We start from the raw sequence: 19,583 nt of genomic DNA, 5'->3' as shown, positions 1-19,583 counted from the left end.
CCTAAAGAGCCTTGCGGGACAGAGCAGTCAGCCTCTCCTCCCCTTATCCCTCTCTACTCAGCTGTCCGCACGGTGCTTGCCTCTGCCACCATGGTAACCAGGAAACACACACAAACAAACAAACAAAAACATTGCGGCATGCACATGGAAAACACCTGGACGGCTGAGACTTTTATTGCCAACTTTATACTGGAAATTGTTGAGGAAAAAGGCACACCAGTGGCTGGTTTTTGGTTCATCTTGGTTCAGCAGTTGGATCTATTTGACATAGTCTGCTGTATGCCTATTGTCTGGCTGTGCAGCACTTGCATATACAGTAATCCCTCGTTTATCGCGGGGGTTACGTTCCGAAAATGACCCGCGATAAGTGAAATCCGCGAAATAGAAAACTTTTTTTTTTTTTACAATTAGCAACTATTACATGTATACAAATACAGTGACTCACGTGTAGGCCGTTTCGTCGACATTATGGGTTTAGGAGATGTTCGAAATTACAAGATAATTTGGCCAACTTAATGTAAATTTGCCAAGCTGTTTTATGTACGTACACATAACTGCACGAGACGACAAAATGATAGCACAATTCGTAGCATGTTTTATACAAGAAGCGGGAGTGAGTTTTTAGCGAATCAGAATGCAGAGCACAATGCACCAAAAAAAATAAATAAATGCATTATGAAAATCCGCGAAATAGCGAATCCGCGATAAGTGAACCGCGAAGTGGCGAGGGATCACTGTACTTTATTATGCCAGTGTTGAGAAATCAGCATTTGAGAAATCAGCACTTCAGAGGACAAAAGTAACTTTGTTTGACATGTTTGCTTTTACATTTTCTTTGTTGCATATACATTGTACACACATTTTTCATACATGGTACTGTTTTTGCACAGTAGTTACCAAACAAAGATCGTTTTTTTAATGTACATTACATATAGGGATAGGGAGTACTCAGACATTTCCAGCATACATTATATATAGTGTTTTCCGTCACACCGATTACACATCACTATCCTTTAATCCCACCCCTCAGCTACTCTCATCCCATCCCACATTCATTATATATACAAAAGTAAGTGGACACCCCTTCAAATTAGTGGATTTGGCTATTTCAGCCACACCCGTTGCTGGCCGGTGTATACAATCGAGCACACAGCCATGCAATCTCCATAGAAAAACATTGGCAGTAGAATGGCCTTACTGAAGAGCTCAGTGACTTTCAACGTGGCACTGTCATAGGATGCCACCTTTCCAATAAGTCAGTTTGTCAAATTTCTGCCCTGCTAAAGCTGCCCCGGTCAACTGTAAGTGCTGTTATTGTGAAGTTAAAATCTTTAGGAGCAACAATGGCTTAGCCTAGAAGTGGTAGGCCACATAATCTCACAGAATGGGACCGCAGAGTGCTGAACCCCGTAAAAATCGTCTGTCCTCGGTTGCAACACTCACTACCGAGTTCCAAACTACCTCTGGAAGCAACGTCAGCACAAAAACTGTTTATCRGGAGCTTCATGAAATGGGTTTCCATGGCTGAGCAGCTGCACACAAGCCTAAGATCACCATGCACAATGCCAAGCGTCGGCTGGAGTGGTGTAAAGCTCGCTGCCATTGGACTCTGGAGCAGTGAAAACATGTTCTCTGGAGTGATGAATCACACTTCACCATCTGACAGTCCGATGGACGAATCTGGGTTTGACGGATGCCAGGTGAACACTACCTGCCTGAATGCATAGTGCCAACTGTAAAGTTTGGTGGAGGAGGAATATTGGTCTGGGGCTATTTGTTACGGTTCAGGCAATGAGCCCTCAACTCAACCCCATCGAACACCTTTGGGATGAATTGGAACGCTGACTGCAAGCCAGGCCTAATCGCCCAACATCAGTGCCCGATGTCGCTAATGCTCTTGTGGCTGAATGGAAACAAGTCCCCACAGCAATGTCCCAACATCTAGTGGAAAGCATTCCCAGAAGAGTGGAGGCTGTTATAGCAGCAAAGGGGGGACCAACTCCATATTAATGCCCATGATTTTTGAATGAGATGTTCGACGAGCAGGTGCCAATTACTTTTCATAATCTATTGTATCTGCGTAGAACACCCTGTTTTGATTTCCAATTGCCATATACAAGCTACATGGTGGGTAATACCAGAATAAACATATATACATATATTTTTTTATAATAATTATTTTAACTTATAGATATGAACAACAACTTACAGACACACACAAACAATGATTACATCTCATCTGCCCAGACCCACATGCTCACACCCCTAGTGCCTGCATTATTGTTTGCCACTTGGCCTTAAATTGTACCAATTTGTTTTTCTCTGTGCTATTTCAATATTTAAATACTAAATCGTTCGATTTTTCCATTGTGTCAATATCAAATAGATTGACTTCCAAGTTTTTAGAATAAATGATCTAACGTTTGTCTTTTTGCAGCAAATGTTTGTTTGCCTCATATATAACATCCTGTTGGCAAGAATTTTGTAATCAGCATTAATACTCTTGTTGTATGCCCTTCCTATTTTGTCAAATCAAATATTTTAAATGCACAGTAATTTGTCTCTAACTTTGGCAGCATTACGCTCGGATGGTCAGTTAGGGGAATTTTACAGCCCAAGCTGTAATTTCCAAGCCATATTGCGGCCTGTATGTATTTTTGCCTCTAAGATATTTAACAACCAAATGGATGTTCCATAAACCTCATCTCATCTGTCACAGGATCCCAGCCTCCCCCTGAAAATCTTCAGCCCCGCTCGCTCTAATGCCACAGCAGTTGCCATGGAGATGGCTCTAGGAGGGGATGGGCAGTGGTATAGTATGCAGGGACTTTAGGCTTCTCTTATGGACACTGCTGACATATTCAATTGGAAACAGAATGTTGAGGTTTATAGTAACACTGTATGAATTATGCCCTTTTTGCTTCATTGAAAGTGTTATGCATATTTGCGGAGACTGTACAATCAGCCAGGCCGCCTATGATACAAGTCAGTATTCGATGTCCATCCATGTCTGAGGACGTCGAGAGATGACGTGGAAACCGGCCACTGGGGCAACCGTGAGTGCTGTTACCTTCAAGTAGGCTTTGGTGTTGTGAATGGAGACGGCAGACAGTCATAAGCAACTGCCTCWGATTTCAAATGTTGCATGTTCAAATCCAGCGAGAGAAATATATTTTTGATTTAAGCCCATCCCAAACCTTAACCCTTACCTTAACCATTCAGAGTTAGTGCCTAACCTTAAGAATTTTGTGTTAATGCCTTAACTTAACCCTAACCTTAAAAATTCTGAGTTAATGCCTAAACTTTACTTTGATGATTGGAACAACTTCAAACTTTGACGTTTGAGAAACATGGATGAACGTTTAATACTGATGTGAGACTGTGAGAGCTAGTTGGTACAATTATACACTTTGCATTAGTATCTTACTCATCTGTGAATTCGAATGACAATCACATAAATAATGTCAATAGATTCCAGGTGATATTAATTGATGGAGCAATATGAATGCATATACATCATGAGTCCTGTCAGTCAAGCGTAATGATATGTGAGTTGAGTCAATACTGTGTATGACACACCATCTCCATTGGAAATAGAAGGTAAAAAATCTTGATGTGTGTGGACACAGGAGTGGAGTACTTGGACCCCAGAGACAGAAAGCTATTTGCTATCTCTTTGACAACTCTTTGTCACATCCTTTTCTAACTCACACAAAACATACGTGAGCCATATGGAGCATCATCAAAAGGTTAATGATGTTATTGTTAGAATGTCTCCTCTTTACTCTCTGACTCTTGTATTCTCATACAGAGGAGTGAATATTCTAAAGTGATATACTAAGATATTGTATGCATGCATAGACTAGACCCCACATTGGGTTCTCTCAGAATAGTGGCTGTTACAGTTCATTCCGTAGCATGTCAATCCCTGACTTCCATCTATTGTTCATCTTGTGCAATTGAATGTAAAGCATGTACTTTAATTTACTCTCTTTGTTATGTTGATTTGATTAATATTGTATGGACATGTTATGCCTCATCTTACAGGTATGGTAGTGGTTTAGGTTTGCACATAGACCACAACAACTGATGACATGAGCAGTGGATAAATGCTTTTCAAGGCACTATTACAGCCCACCGGACTGTGTGTGAGTAAGAAACACCTTGAGAAGCAGAGTATGTTTTGTGAACGCATTCACTTCTATAATGTCATATCTCCAGGGTCATGCTGATCCTGTAAAATACCCCAAAAGGCACTGTGTTAAATTGCCTTCTCTTCAGCACCAGTCTGAGAGGTGCAGATAATGACGACAGTAATTCACCTGGAGCCACCTGAGAGCAGTCGGGGAATCATAATGCCTTACTTACCTACTGACTTCATGGCTTAGTTATTCAAATGTCCTTTTACCTTTCAATGTTTAACACAAACTTCCATCAAAAAGAGATGAACACTAAAAATAAATGGTTCTATATAGTACCAAATAAGAGTTATTTGGCTTGTAACCATAGCGGAACCCTTTTTGGTGCTTTAAATAAAATAAAATAAATGGAAGGTTCTATAAAGAACCATGCTCATAAGGTTCTAAATGAAACCTGTATGGTGCTATAAAGAACCCTTTCCTAAAGATCTATAAATAATCATAAAAAAAGGTTCTATATAGCACCAAAACAGGGTTACGCTATGGTTACAACCCTTTTTGGGGCTATTTTGAATATTATTTTCTGGTTCTTTATCCTTTACTTAATACCCATCCCGGATCCGGGATCCTCCTCATCAAAAAAGCTGACTAGCATAGCCTAGCCTAACGGGACAGGGATATCATATAATATAATTTTCATGAAATCACAAGTCCAATACAGCAAATGAAAGATAAACATCTTGTGAATCCAGCCATCATTTCCGATTTTTAAAATGTTTTACAGCGAAAACACAATATGTATTTYTATTAGCTAACCACAATAGCCAAACACACAACCGCATATTTTCACCATGTTTCCACCGCATAGGTAGCTTTCACAAAACCGACAAAATAGAGATAAAATTAGTCACTAACCAAGAAACAACTTCATCAGATGACAGTCTTATAACATGTTATACAATACATTTATGTTTTGTTCGAAAATGTGCATATTTGAGGTATAAATCATAGTTTTACATTGCAGCCACAATCACAAATAGCACCAAAGCAGCCAGAATAATTACAGAGAGCAACGTGAAATACATAATTAACTCATCATAAAACATTTATGAAAAATACATGGTGTACAGCAAATGAAAGATAAACATCTTGTGAATCCAGCCAATATTTCCGATTTTTTAAGTGTTTTACAGCGAAAACACAATATATATTTCTATTACACTCACCTAATCTGACCAAAGAACTCATCATAAACTTTACATAAAAATACTTGTTGTATGGCAAATGAAAGATACACTGGTTCTTAATGCAACCGCTGTGTTAGATYTTTTAAAATAACTTTACCATAACATACAGCTTGCGTTATTGCGAGACAGCGCTCACCAAAACGGCGGAGAATAGGACTCAACATTTTACACAGAAATATGAAATAACATCATAAATGTTTTCTTACTTTTGATGTTCTTCCATCAGAATGTTGTACAAGGAGTCCTTGGTCCAGAATAAATCGTTGTTTGGTTTTAGAATGTCCATTTCTTCTGTTGAATTCGCGCCACAATGCTAGCCAAGGTTGCTAACATTCCCATCCTCTCTTGACGCAAAGAACGGAAAACTCCAAAAGTCCCAATAAATGTTGAATAAACTGATAAAACTCGGTTGAAAAAACCTACTTTATGATGTTATTATCATTTGTATCAAATAAAATCAGAGCCGGATATATTCGCCGTGTATACCGAACGCTTTTCAGAACACAATGTCGAGCTCTGCCGCACGCCTGAGAAGACAAAGAAAATTCCGGACCTGTCACTCCAAAAGCTCTCATTCGACCTCAGATCAAGCTAGACACCCCATTCCACCTTCCACTGCCTGTTGACATCTAGTGGAAGGCGTATGAAGTGCATGCATATCGATAAATAAAAGCCAGTTGAATAGGCAGGCCCTGAAACAGAGCCTCGTTTTCARATKTTTCACTTCCTGTATGGAAGTTTGCTGCAAARTGAGTTCTGTTTTACTCACAGATATAATTCAAACAGTTTTAGAAACTTCTGAGTGTTTTCTATCCAATAGTAATAATAATATGCATATTGTATGATCTAGAAAAGAGTACGAGGCCGTTTCATTTGGGCACGATTTTTTCCAAAGTGAAAACAGCGCCTCCGTATTGACAAGATGATTTATAGAACCTTTATGGAGAATGGTTCTATAAAGAACATTTCTCAGCCTCAAAGGTTGTTTGTAGATCATTTTGAAGAGCCATATTGTATTTTTTTCCTGGTTATCCATATTATATTGTTAATATTCCATAAGTGTTATTATTGTTTTAATTGACAAGTTGAATCAGATGTGTTAGCTCTGGAACAGCTGGGGGTTGCTGAGGAGAGAATAGAGAACCACTGACTTAGTCTACCATTCTCAACTGACACAAGGCCATACATGAGTATTTCACAAGACACCTTCACTGGTCATAGTCATATATGAGAGGTAATAGCATAACACAACAGATTACATGAACTGGAATGACACTCTCACTCACGGTTGCACAAAAAGAGCCATGAGCAAACCAAACAAGCAAATATTCTAATGAGCCACCATCCCTACATTTTAATTATCACAAAAAGAGCAAAGAACCCTTTTGTTAACAGCAAAGAACCATTGAAGGGCTCAAAGATGTATTTAAGTCATTATGGTTCCTCATAGAACAATCACCCTTCCCAAATAACCCTTGAACCCTCTTTTCTTAGTGTGTAGCAATGATTTACATTATGTTAAATTCATCATTTGAATGAAGCACAKAATCTGTGTGGTAACTGTGATACAATAAAGAGCACCTTACTTTGGCCCATATTGTCATAGATCATTAAAGTATAATTCAATTTCAGGGCTCTTTCCCCATTCACACTCTAGCTGAAATATAGAGTCCATGGGGCACATTCACCACAGCCCTCATAGCAATAACATAAGAGCAGTGATTGTCATTCACAGAATCAATGTGCAACCTATCTTGCTTTTTGGATTAATAACCATGCTGCCAAACAACTCTACACAAGTTAATAACAACTGTGTTTAGGAATTCTGGTTCTATTTATTATGCTTTTTTAAATAACAAATAATGTTATTCATTAGGATGTAAGAGGATGTATTCATTAGTCGATGAATTAATTCTAAGCTTACAATTGTATGTAATTGTGATTGTATGTAATTGTATGTCATTGTGTTTTCAGAGTACTTTGAGTATTTATTTAGTCATTGTTCCTCCCTTTCCTGCTTTCCCTGATGGGACCCGGACAGAAGGGCTGGGCTGTTCTTTGGCGGTCCGCCCTTTACCAAATCCTATAAATAACAGCTATTCCAAAGAGCAGCACCATTTTCCATTCATACATTCCTGGCAGTACCAGTCAAGTCCACCCACTCACTTCTGCACCTCTAACCTGACTCATGTACTGAGAAGACTGTTGGGAAAGTGGTGCAGGAGTCTTGAAAACAACACACACACAGGCAAATAGGCAGGCATACCACACCCATATGCAAACAGACACAGACTTTCTATAAGCTTTTACATACTCTCACTCATTCATGAATTCATTTATTATCTTATCTATTACATATATACATCTAACCACTAAAACAAGCAGCAAACAAGCTGAAAGTCTAACCCAAAATCAGTGAACCATAGATTGATTATTGACACACCAAATTATCTATTGGTGTCTTCTTATTGATTAACTGTAGTTGAGTAATGTTGATCCTGACAAGTGAAATTACTGTCAGAAGCTAGTCATCGAACGGCACTTGTGAGGACTCTACATTAATGAAAAACTACATGCAGAATAGTTCTGTTGAATATTGATATAAGTCCCACTTGATAAATTTCCCCAAACGTTGACCCAGAGTAAGTGATTTAAATACACAAGTAATTGGCAATGTGCCAATAATTGGGCAGAGTTCATGAAATGTTTATTAAAGAAGGTAAATCTTTCACCTGTGTTTTGTTTTAAACGATATAGCATTGCCTGAGTTCTCCTCTCTCTCCATGCCCTCTACACCATAACATCATTTGAATTAATGGGCATCCAACAGAATATGATCTTCTGGTGTGCAGGCAATTATTAATCGCTGGCAGAAACAAATGACCTTCCTCTATTCACCTCAGTGATGTTGTCACCTCAGTGATGTTGTTACTCATGCAGAAAAAAGGGTAGAGGGAAGGAGGACGTCCATGTGTTTTAAATTACAGCATTGATTTCATTATTTGCAACATTTGCTTCAATGTGTTTCACTGAAAGAAGTGTACACAGATTAAAATAAATTACTTCGCACTGTGAAATCACACATAGGCAGGCATAACAGTGGAACAGCATTTCAGTTGGACTGTGACACACGGTTTTAATTTACAAAATCTCACTTATAGAATTGTAAATTAAATTGCATACATTCCATTCGTATCTCTATCATCTCCTTGAGTGCTATCAAAGGGTCAAAGCATTATTATTTAGGAACACGCACACAGGAAAGCAATAGATATAAACTGTTGTAGAATGATAATCAGCATTTGTATACTTCTCTCACCATGAAATGCTACTGTTGAAGGCCCTGCTTATCACATCCCTTACCAAAACAACATGAAAAAATCATGTGGAAAAAACGTCATAGGACCGATATTGGCTTTTTTGCTTCACAATCAATTTGAGATACTTTCAGATGATTTAGACATGATGGAAAAAAATGCTAATATCGGTCCCATGACTTGAATGGGATCTGTACTATAAATGCTAAAACGTTAGCATGTGGAAACAGAGGCAGGGAAATTAAACCAAAGCATTAATTGCTGTCATACCTTGTCCATAGACTGCTTTCAGGGTAAGGAAACTAATGTATCATTTTGCAATTTGGGTGAACTATCCCTTTAACAAGCACTAGTTATACTGACCAGGTTTATGGAACCACCAACACTAAACTACTATATATTTTCCCTTTGTAGATTATCCCCTGTCATATGGCTCTCTGTTGGACACACGGATGTCCACTGCTTGGGGGCTCGGGTACACATAATGACAGTGTAAAAACGTAGAGGTTAGAGGTTGCTGGAGTGTCAGATAAGAGGGTATTTTTTTGCTCATAGAAGGCCGACCAGCTGTGATATYATGTCGAGGCAAAAGGTCATGGTCCTCAGTCCTGTCTACTTCTTCTCGCTTAAAGACCATTGACTAAGCTAAAACTAATATAATCATCTCAGACCTCAGTTATGTGGGCAAACAGAATAATAGGATGGATGATGTAATGTGTGCATGTGTATCATACAGGAAGGATTTGTTACGGTAATTGTTGGCATCATGTGGGCCATTTATTTAATCATGTTGTTCACATTTTCTGTTCAACATTGAGTAATCCATAGCAACACACAGTGTGTTGCTAATATCTTGAAATGGCCCCTTTGCTTTGAGCTCAATATGTGAAATTATTATTATTTTAAATAGGCCTATAAATTAGAATGAACAAATTCCCTATATCAACGTGTATGTTTTATAGAGAGAGAGTCTATTCGAACGCAAGTTAGTTTAGAATATGGTGCATGCTACACATCGCCACTATAGGCCACGGCTCTTAGTGGTTGGAAGAGGCGCGGATTCAGAACATACTAGTAGGCTACACAAGTGGTGGAGGGAGTGAGTGTATGCTCGCATACTGTACAGCAGGCTACAAGGACCATGCCAAGTATAGCTGGAGCAGCGACGCCGTRGCAAGGTTCTCATCGATTATTTTTAGAATCTATGCATTGTTACGCTTAACATTCGTAAACGAGCGTCAAGATTCGGAAAACATGTTATTTGAGAGAAAACCCGGCGTCTCTTATTCTCGTATGCATATGAGAAAATCGTCGGTGAGTTCATGTGTCTTATTCGACGAAGTGGCAATTTTTAAAGCTTGTGGAGTGGAAGCCCTTTGGAGTCTGGCTGTATATTTACAGTCATAGTTTGTAAGATGTAAAGCATAGGTTGAAAGAGAAAATAGACAGAGACCGTGCGTCAGACACCCACTGAATGTAGCCTACAGGGGAAACATAGTCGGTGTCTTCTATGTTTATCTCCGGGCTGGCCGGTTACCCTCTGGCTTTCGTTTCTCGCTGTGATACAAAATAGCTTCCCAAAAGGATGCAGGTGAAAAAACAAATGGGTTCGGACAGGAGCCCCGGAGAGGGCATCCGTAAAAAGTCATCATGCTTCTCAAACATCAAGATATTCTTGATATCGGAATGTGCCCTGATGTTGGCACAGGGCACTGTTGGAGCCTACCTGGTGAGTGAAACATTTTAAACTGTGTCATTGTCTGTCATGTCTCTCATGAGAACATCTTGCCAGACGCATGTTTTATATGCATTTTAGTATTTGAGCCATTTTATCTTAGCTATAACTCTATATCCGTGCCAGTACTGTGCGTGTAAGCAACGTGTCTGTCATGAAACGTGTAACAGCTATGACATAATGAGATAATGTGTAGCTAACCGGTTTAAGAAGGTTTGACATGCACCGGTGTTTTTTTATACGCAGTAGCCAGTGCCCATACACATCTGGGAGATGGAACACATTTTCGTCTGGTTGCAGAGTTTAACATTGTCCATTTGTCAATAGCAAACATAGCATATTTMCCCTCTGTCAACAAAACAGTTGTTGATGATTTAATCTCCTAATGCCGCACCTAAATAATACAATTGTCCAAAACAACACTCAGATTCCATAGAGGACAAGAATGAACAGGTGACTTGTTAGTAGTCTATGCGGCAAAGGGCTCCTTTAGCTGTAATATACAGTAGTGTAATGTACTGCAATAACACCATTTATTGATGTAGATGAGTGAAATGTTAGGTCCCTACCTGTATTATCAGTGTCAGGCTTGAAAGCAATCCTATCTTGATTAAGAAGAGCAGGCAAGCCTATTCAACTCTTATCTCTAGTTCAAACTTGATACTTTTGATATTCTGTAGGCCTACTTGGTTAAAGCTTTTACATCGTTTTAGTCCTGTAGGTCATCCATGCAGAATTATTCAATAGGTTTATGGTGATCAACATTTTTTACCACAGTTCTCATATCAAATGAAACAACAAATGATAGATGAGTAGGTTATTTTAGGTCACATGCTGGGCTAGTGCCACTTCCCAGGGGAATCAAAGATGTAAACTGAAATGCTTTAGCCTTATTTGGAGTGGAACATGTTATCTATTCTGTCGCACTGAACCGAAAGCCTCCTCCTGACCATGGGAACAGTGATGCCTACGTGGATGAAGCATGTTGGTATACAGTCAGAATTTCCCCTGTAAGGAGAGGACTTGGATTTTTAAGCCAAAAGTACAATTAACGAGAATCCATCACATCCTGCTTTTGATAATGAGTTTAATGGCCCCAAATTATTGAGTAGAATGTTTTCCCACGTACTTGGTACTTTTTTTTTCTTTTTTCGATCTCTTTATTCTATTTTTATAACATGTTGTTATAACATGTTTCTTAAATCTATTTGGTTTGACTAACTTTATAACACTACGTGCATGTGAAGTAAAGTTCTTGTGAAATTAGGCCCTATAACCAGTAGTCTCCACCCTTTCTCTCTCACTTGGATTGAACATTGCAGTCATTTTTCTGTGATGTGTCTCTGCTATGTACACACTTGCCAGTCAGAGTGGAAGAAATGGTTCTATCAGGACTCCTCTGTGATAATTGGTTCAGTCATGTCTCATTTCATTAAAATGTAGTTGAAATGGAATATGGCACATCTGCAGTAGTGCCTCCACGGGACTGATGGCTTTGTGTCCTTGTTTATACATAGGCACTTATAGCTTAGTTTAGCTCAAACACCTACAGTAGAACTGCCATTTAAAGCCCTGTTTCACTTTGACTATGTAAATGTTTTCAACTACACTTTTCAGGAGGTTATTCTAAAGAAGGTTAACAAACATTGAAATTAAAAGGGTGTACTTTAAATTGGTAAGCAAAGATGAGTTGGTGGAAGGCTAGTTACTCAGCAGGTATGTCTGCTTGTAAAGTATACTCTGGGGCTCAGGCAGGGATTTGCCAATGATGGATCTGAGAGGGAAGCGCATAACTTGCCTAAGCAAACAGGACTTCTGCATGCTCTATGGTCGTCAGCACAGGTAGTCTCTTTCACATGGCACCTGCTCCATTTGCATGGGCTGGAAACCAGGCACCAGCTCCAGCTCCAGGGACAAGCTGATGACCCTGTCATGACCTCATTAGATGTTCTCCTGTCAGAGGTACTCTTCTGTCCATGATAGGATGAGGCGACTTAAAGTGTTTTTGTGCTGCCAGGCAGCCAGCCTGGAAGTCAGGGGTCGTGGCCTATGCTCTTGCTCTACGTTAGCAGCTTACAGTGGACGGGCTCTTTTCCAGGCAACATAGTCTCTGGGTAAACAGTCAGTGCACATACCTGCATGGACAATTACTCTCAACGCTATGGGGTTGTGATATGACTGTCAGCTTCCCTAGTTCATTTTGAGAAGTATCTGGAAATGGTGTGTAGGCCTACCTTTAGTTCTCAGTTCTCGGAAATTCAACTGATGTGGTTTCAGCCTTTGTAGTCCCATGTTCTATGTTGTGGTAATGAGTGACAGTGGTGAATGTGTTTCCTGTTATGTGCTCCACTTACTCGTAGGAAAACAGGCTGAACTATCTATGTATTTCATAATTTTCCCATCATATATACGATTTTCAAACACAGCTTAATAGTTGATTATGATAATTAGACACCAACTTTTTCGAGACTTTAATCCATTCAGGTTAGGTGTTAGTTAAAGTTTGTTGTTACTACCATGCAGTCTCCAATCTTGCAACTTGCAGGTTGGTAAAGCTTAGAGAGTACAGACAGTCAGTGAAATATTTAATTGCCAAGGGATCAACTTCATGTTTTGGAATTAGATAGGATTTTGTCAGAAAAAGGCCTCTGGCTGACTCTGAATTGTCCTTTTGAAAGGGCTTCTGTACAGAATAGGRACCTGAGACACACTTCAACACTTTTATTTAGCAATCGGCTGTTGTTATGTCTCATATTGTGCTTACACAAGCCTCATCCTCCTGTTTAAAAAAGGGATGTCTGTGTGGGGCTTGATTCCTCTGAGGTAATGTTGAGGTGACAGTCACATTGTCCACGAAAACGCAGCCAGACAAGTTTGCATTGTAACCATGCTGCAATAAATAAACAACCTTTTGTGACTGACTGTTTAGTTTTTGGTTCAAGGTTCCAGGTCTATCTTTAACTAGCTTACTGTAGCCAGAGTTGCTCTTCTTTCTGGAACTAAAGATATTTTTGTCAATTATTGAGTATCTCGGAATGCTGTGCCTACTCTTTAGTAAAATGCTTCGCTGGCAGAGTGCATTGGAATTTAGGGGACAGGTACTCTTCTAAATTCACTGCATGTTTCAGGGCTCACTAAGCTGTCAGGCCAAATTCTGCCTGGGTCTGGCCTGGGCAGTAGATGACATGACATGGTCTACCTGGCCTGGCTGCCATTCCTCTGCTGTGGTGTGGTGGTGAGGTGGAGGTTCAGTAGTCTGTGCTGGTGTCTGCTGAGTGCTGAGAGCTCCAGCTGTGCCGTGAGCAGGTTGCATTGGCTTGGAATGGGCTCTGAGGACAGGAGCAAATGGTGATGTTTCCAACCCAACTCGTCAAGCTTCCAGTATTGCTGGGAAGCCACATTACATTCTCTGGCAACTCAGATGAGACTGCAAGCCCATTTTGGACACCCATAGCATCCCTATTGCTGAGCTGTAGTTTTCGGAGAATTAAACATTTTATAATAATAGGCCTTGTGCAAAGGATGACATCACTACATTGATCAACCTGTTGTTGTGTTCACATTTAATCAAAGTGTAGCTAGTTGTATTAGTATAGATATTACTCAGTCACACCTTCCATTTAAAGTAATTTAAGTCACTTTGTAATCACAGAGAAAAGATCATTTTTCCTGCTGGCATCTACGTTAGCTGTTATTTTCCTGTCTCCACGGGTCCTTAGAGGAGCTTAACTTAGCCTATTAGCCTGTTTGACATCGCTGTGGGAATGGAACAGGACCATGCCCTTTCAAGGGCATTTTGGGACACATCTGAAAATAGTTCGATACATTTGTGAAAATGTGACGGGTGGGATATGGCTCAGCAGTTGGTTCTCAGACATTACAAACCCACATTATTTGTTGTGAAATCCTTCCAGGCAATACTTACCAATTGAAGTAAAGGCAGACGAGGATGCTGCATGCAAAATTAGATAAATCGGAGGATCCACACATTTGAGAATGGGCAGCGTATTATACTTCCTGCAGAGTAAGGGATATTGCCCCTCTTCTTTATGGTAGAGCATTTATGTGTATTCCATACATGTCTGTCTCAGAGTCTTGTCTGTTGCCTGTACAGTGTTGATACAAATGTGTGGGTGGTTGGTTGGCTATGTTCTTTAAGAATCTTTSTACCCTATTAGTTGGGTGTGTTCCGTATCACCAACTAGGAGGCAACCAATGCAGGTAGCTGGGCTTCAACCATATTATTGTACCAAAAACAGAAGACTCAGTTGGCCAGATTCACCAAGGTCATTGGTATCAAACTATGTACAGTCCTCCTGAGCCTGTGTGAAGTTGTTTTTTATCATTCAGGTTGCGTTCATCATTGAAATCAGTGCCTTATAAAAAAGCTGGTCATTCACTGTCTGCTTTCATGACAGTCTGTGATGGAGCACATATCACATGAAGAAAATCTAAATGAAATGGAGATCAATTTGATCATTATATTTAGTTAGGATCTTATCTTATGAACTGAAATGCAATCCATAATGTCTGACTTCCATGTATTTTACCAACAATGGCAGAGGGGAGACAAAATCCCCTGCTGCCCCAGCTTCCATCTAGAGACAGTGTTATGCTCTTATCTTTCACTTGCATTAAATGCTGCACCATTAACTCAGAGAGAGAGAGTGAGCGTTAGGGGAGAAGGCACTTTCAATAAAGCCTTGGGAGTAAGTGCTGCAGTGCCCAGCTAATGAAAGACAGGGATGGATCTTGGCAAACGGGATTTTACTCAGACCACAATGAGAAACATCTGAAGAGGTCTGTGAGTCAGTATATCCAAAGGAAAGGGATTATGTAAAAGGACACAACCTCAATAACATGGTATTTTCATAGCCGTGCTTTATTTCTCTCATCTGCTCTAAACCCTCTTGCGTTCTGTGTGCTACTTGATTCAAAATTCCACCATGCAAATAATATCCTATTTTCTCTCATTTGCATGCACCGAAAGTTTGGAAACCCCTTGGCACGTTAACCCTTATTATTACAATATATAGAGTTTTATGTCATTATTTTGTATTACTTTTGGTAGAATCACTTCTTTCAGAGAAGTTTAATATAGAAACATGTAATTTGACTTATATGAAGTTGTTCTGTAATAACCAAAATGATATGACACTTAATCGGAATTCAAAAATACAAAAATACCCTAAATACAAATATATTTATTTTCTCAATGTTTAGGCCTACAGTCTTGGTTATTTGTTTTTAAATTTCAACTGTAAAATACTGCATGCATCTGTGATGTGATTCCTTATACCAAAGGCCATTCATTCAAATGCATCAAATGTTTCAAGTGATTCTGATTTTCTTACTCATGGTAAAACTGTAACCTATTTATTTAGTTGCTATTTGTAAGCTAGGTGTTTTCATGTTCCTCTCAATGATATAATTCTCAGCTAATGTGAAAGCAATAGGCTTTAAGCCTGGTCATATTTCAGCCTCATAATGATGGTACCCTGCCATTTACAAAGTTAATCAGTTTTGTGAAGTTAGTTATGATTGCCTTTTATGAGTAACATATTTCCTCCGCTGTTGCTTTCTCAGGTSAGTGTCCTGACAACCCTGGAGCGACGATTCAATCTCCAAAGTGCCGACGTGGGTGTGATCGCCAGCAGCTTTGAGATTGGCAACCTGGCTCTCATCCTATTCGTCAGCTACTTTGGGGCCAAAGCCCACCGGCCAAGGTTGATTGGCTGCGGGGGTATCGTCATGGCGCTAGGAGCTCTTCTGTCAGCACTGCCGGAGTTTCTAACCAAACAATACGAGTACCAGCCAGGGCAGACATGGAGAACTGAGGTGGGCAGGAATGGGTGCGCCAACAGTACCAGGAATGGTGGGCAGTACATAGAGGAGATGTGTTCCAACAAGGCCAACACCAACATGATGTACCTGTTGCTGATTGGGGCCCAGATGCTGCTGGGGATTGGAGCCACCCCAGTTCAGCCGCTGGGTGTGTCCTACATAGATGACCATGTGAAGAGGAAAGACTCCTCTCTGTATATAGGTAAGTGAGGTAGATGCATGAAAACATGGGTTTTCAAACTGGGGTCCGCCGAGGTAAAAAAAATATATAATAATTGGGGGAGAATCTACAAATTCTCAAAACCGGACATTCAGGGCACATTCCCATTGGTTTTGTTATAATGTCTGAGAAGAGGAACACAGCATGAGCTATGGCAAAATGCATAGAATTGCAGGAAATTAGCTTTAAAACTGAAAAATTGTCTCTCAGCTTCATGCCAAACTGTGTAGAATTGCTGGAAAGTAGCTTCAAAACGGCAAAATATTTTGTGTGGTCCTCTATAGCTCAATTGGTAGAGCAAGGCTCTTGTAATGCCAGGATAGTGGGTTTGATTTCCAGCACCACCCATACTTAAAAAATGTGAACACGCATGACTGTAAGTCGCTTTGGAAAAAGCGTCTGCTAAATGGCATATATTATATTATATATTGAAATAATATTTATTAGAAAGACATTGTTATCACACTACCATTTCAAAATGAATTTGTTCCAGCGCCAAGGGATTCACAAGACTACTTAAATTGGTACATCTGTATGGTGGAAGGACTAACAGTGGTTGTGTTTGTCTCACTGCGGGAAGGTGCAGTGTGTACACATCCCTGCCTCTGAGTCAATACAGTGTGAATGTATTCTCTGTGTTGTGCTCAGTCTTTCTTTTGTCCCCAAGCACAATCTGACCTAAGTGACCGCCAGGTGAGCAGATCTGTGAGGGGTTTATAATCTCAATTACATTTGTGCTTGAGTCACAGTCAAGTGCAGACGCCAGGGATGGAAAAGGAGCATTAAAGTGCAAAATATCTCCGCTCAGCTGGCTTGCTCTCTCACGCAGGTATTTCACTGCTGACGTGGCTTTTCAAGGTTTTACAGTGCATTCAAAGCACTTTCTGAGAACCTTAAATAGCAGATTATTATTTGTGAATGTACCTTAAGGATACTGTAAAGGCCCATGTTTTGACATCATTGTTGAAGGCACATGATCACTGATGTTTTTCTGTCTAACTGTAAAGCTGGCTGGCGTACATTGAGCATTCAGTATGTGTGTAATCTTAACATGAGACCATCTTGTATGACCACAATTACACACCATGGCTTAATACTCCATTCTGATTGGCTGAAGGGCGTACACAGGGCATGTTACAGCACAGCCATTAGGCTAGATGCAGGCTGCTGGCTCAAATCTGCTGCAAGAGGAAGACCACCTACAGAGATAATTCACAGTCAGATGAAGCACAACTAATTTCTCTGACTGCAGCTCGCTTTGAAGACCTACAGTTGTCAAGGTGACAAATCTTTGAGGGATTATTAGACATTTCCCTGCAACATGTGCTCTTTCTTTTTTATTATAATTATTATAATTTATAATTAATATATATATTTTTTAAATTACACGCCTTTTTCTCCCCAATTTCGTGATATCCAATTGGTAGTTACAGTCTTGTCCCATCGCTGCAACTCCTGTACGGACTCGGGAGAAAAATGGGAAAAACGATGGGAAAAACCCTCCCCTAACCCAGACGACGCTGGGCCAATTATGCGTCGCCTCATGGTCTCCCGGTTGCGGCCGGCTGCGACACAGCCCAGGATTGAATCCGGATTGGTAGTGACGCTTCAAGCGCCACAGTCTCTTAGACCGCTGCGCCACTCGGGAGGCCCAACATGTGCTCTTTCTTCTGTATTTTTTGTTGAGAGAGAGAGAGAGAGAGAGAGAGNAGAGAGAGAGAGAGAGAGAGAGAGAGAGAGAGAGAGAGAGAGAGAGAGAGACTAGATTCCACTGTAAGACATACAGAGGGTTGGATCTGGGTGCTACTTTTCACATCATAGTTGGGTTGGGTTTGCTGCTTTATTGGTTAATGCATCATATGATAGAGGATAGAGGGGTAATTTTACTCTRAACAAAATGTTGAAGGCATTGATGTGAAAGCATATACAKTGCTGATTTACCTCAAGAGGATGTAATGTTGATGAGGGATACACACTTGCATATCAGGTAACGTGCCTATCTGGTGAAATGGAGGAGATGGGGAACAAAGTGAAAATGACATGACTTGGGAACACCTCTCGGAACCTGGGGCCGAAAGGGAAAGACTGGGCGAAAACACGAAGAAGCTTTGTAGAGCTTTCATTTTTGTGGAACCCAGCAGGAAAGTATCCTGGATATATATAATTATGCATAGCTTATCACATAAGCTATGCTTATTGTTAACCTGGTATATTGTTAACCTGGCATTGTTAACCTGGTATATACAGTACCCAATTCTCATCAAAGCAGGGATGTTTCCTATTTTGATAGAGGCATGGCCATAACGTGTTGTCCATGCATGCGTATTAGTAGCCTTTGGTGGGATAGAGACGACGTGACTTTGTGAATCAGCTGCTGGCTGCATACGTGGCCATGTTTGATATCTCAGCAGTACAACAGACTGAAAGTACGGCTGAATGGGAGACAACTTCCGGAAACACTCACAACATTAGTAATGGGGATGACATTTGTTAGTGTAACTAGGATGTGATGGTCAAACTCAAGGATAAAGGCCTTCAGTGTCTTGTGTGATCTTATGCCAGCAGCGTAGACCTCCCTAACTTTCATTCTTACTCATATGCACTTTGTTTCAAGTCCTAGCTATTTTTCACAGCGAATTATGTTTTTTCTAGAAGTGACAGAAACAAACAAGCACAGAACAAAACAGCTTTGACGTAATGCACAACTGCAGCGCCTTGTTAACACTGTACAGTAGGAAGTGGACTCTCATTGATTAAAGTTTGGCAGGCACAGAGGGAGATTTGGTGCTGTTCTCCTCAGATAAGCTGCACGGAGAGTTGGAGGAAAACAAGTGGTGAGCATTGGAGAACAATGTGTTATTGAGTTGGGAGCATGTGCTCAGCTGATCGTTCTAATCCCGATGCTGTGGGCATGTCATGTGCTTGTAGCAGCATGAATGGACGAGATTGTCTGAATCTCTCTAAGATTTCTTTTCACATGCTGATAATGTAGTCAATGATTGTTCATTAATGTACACATCATTGTACTCAGGGAACATACACATTGTTAAGGTATTCAGAAAAAGTTTTACTTTAGTTGTA

The 19,583-nt window shown here is 40.2% G+C and overlaps 1 protein-coding gene across 1 annotated transcript in view; it reads left to right on the top strand.

The window, feature by feature from the left end:
• Positions 1-9,804: 9,804 nt before the first annotated feature.
• Positions 9,805-19,583, top strand: part of slco3a1a (solute carrier organic anion transporter family member 3A1a) — a 55,387-nt gene continuing 45,608 nt past the window's right edge. Inside the window, exons 1-2 of the mRNA XM_023971906.2 lie at positions 9,805-10,432; positions 16,025-16,484. Coding sequence (XP_023827674.1) covers positions 10,289-10,432; positions 16,025-16,484 — 604 coding nt within the window. The 5' untranslated portion in view covers positions 9,805-10,288. The remainder of the gene's footprint in view (positions 10,433-16,024; positions 16,485-19,583) is intronic.

This window comes from Salvelinus sp. IW2-2015, linkage group LG26, assembly GCF_002910315.2.
Source record: "Salvelinus sp. IW2-2015 linkage group LG26, ASM291031v2, whole genome shotgun sequence".
In the NCBI taxonomy this organism is placed as follows: Eukaryota; Metazoa; Chordata; class Actinopteri; order Salmoniformes; family Salmonidae; genus Salvelinus; species Salvelinus sp. IW2-2015.
The sequence above is the reverse complement of the archived record's forward strand: the minus strand, read 5'-3'. Positions and strand labels throughout refer to the sequence as shown.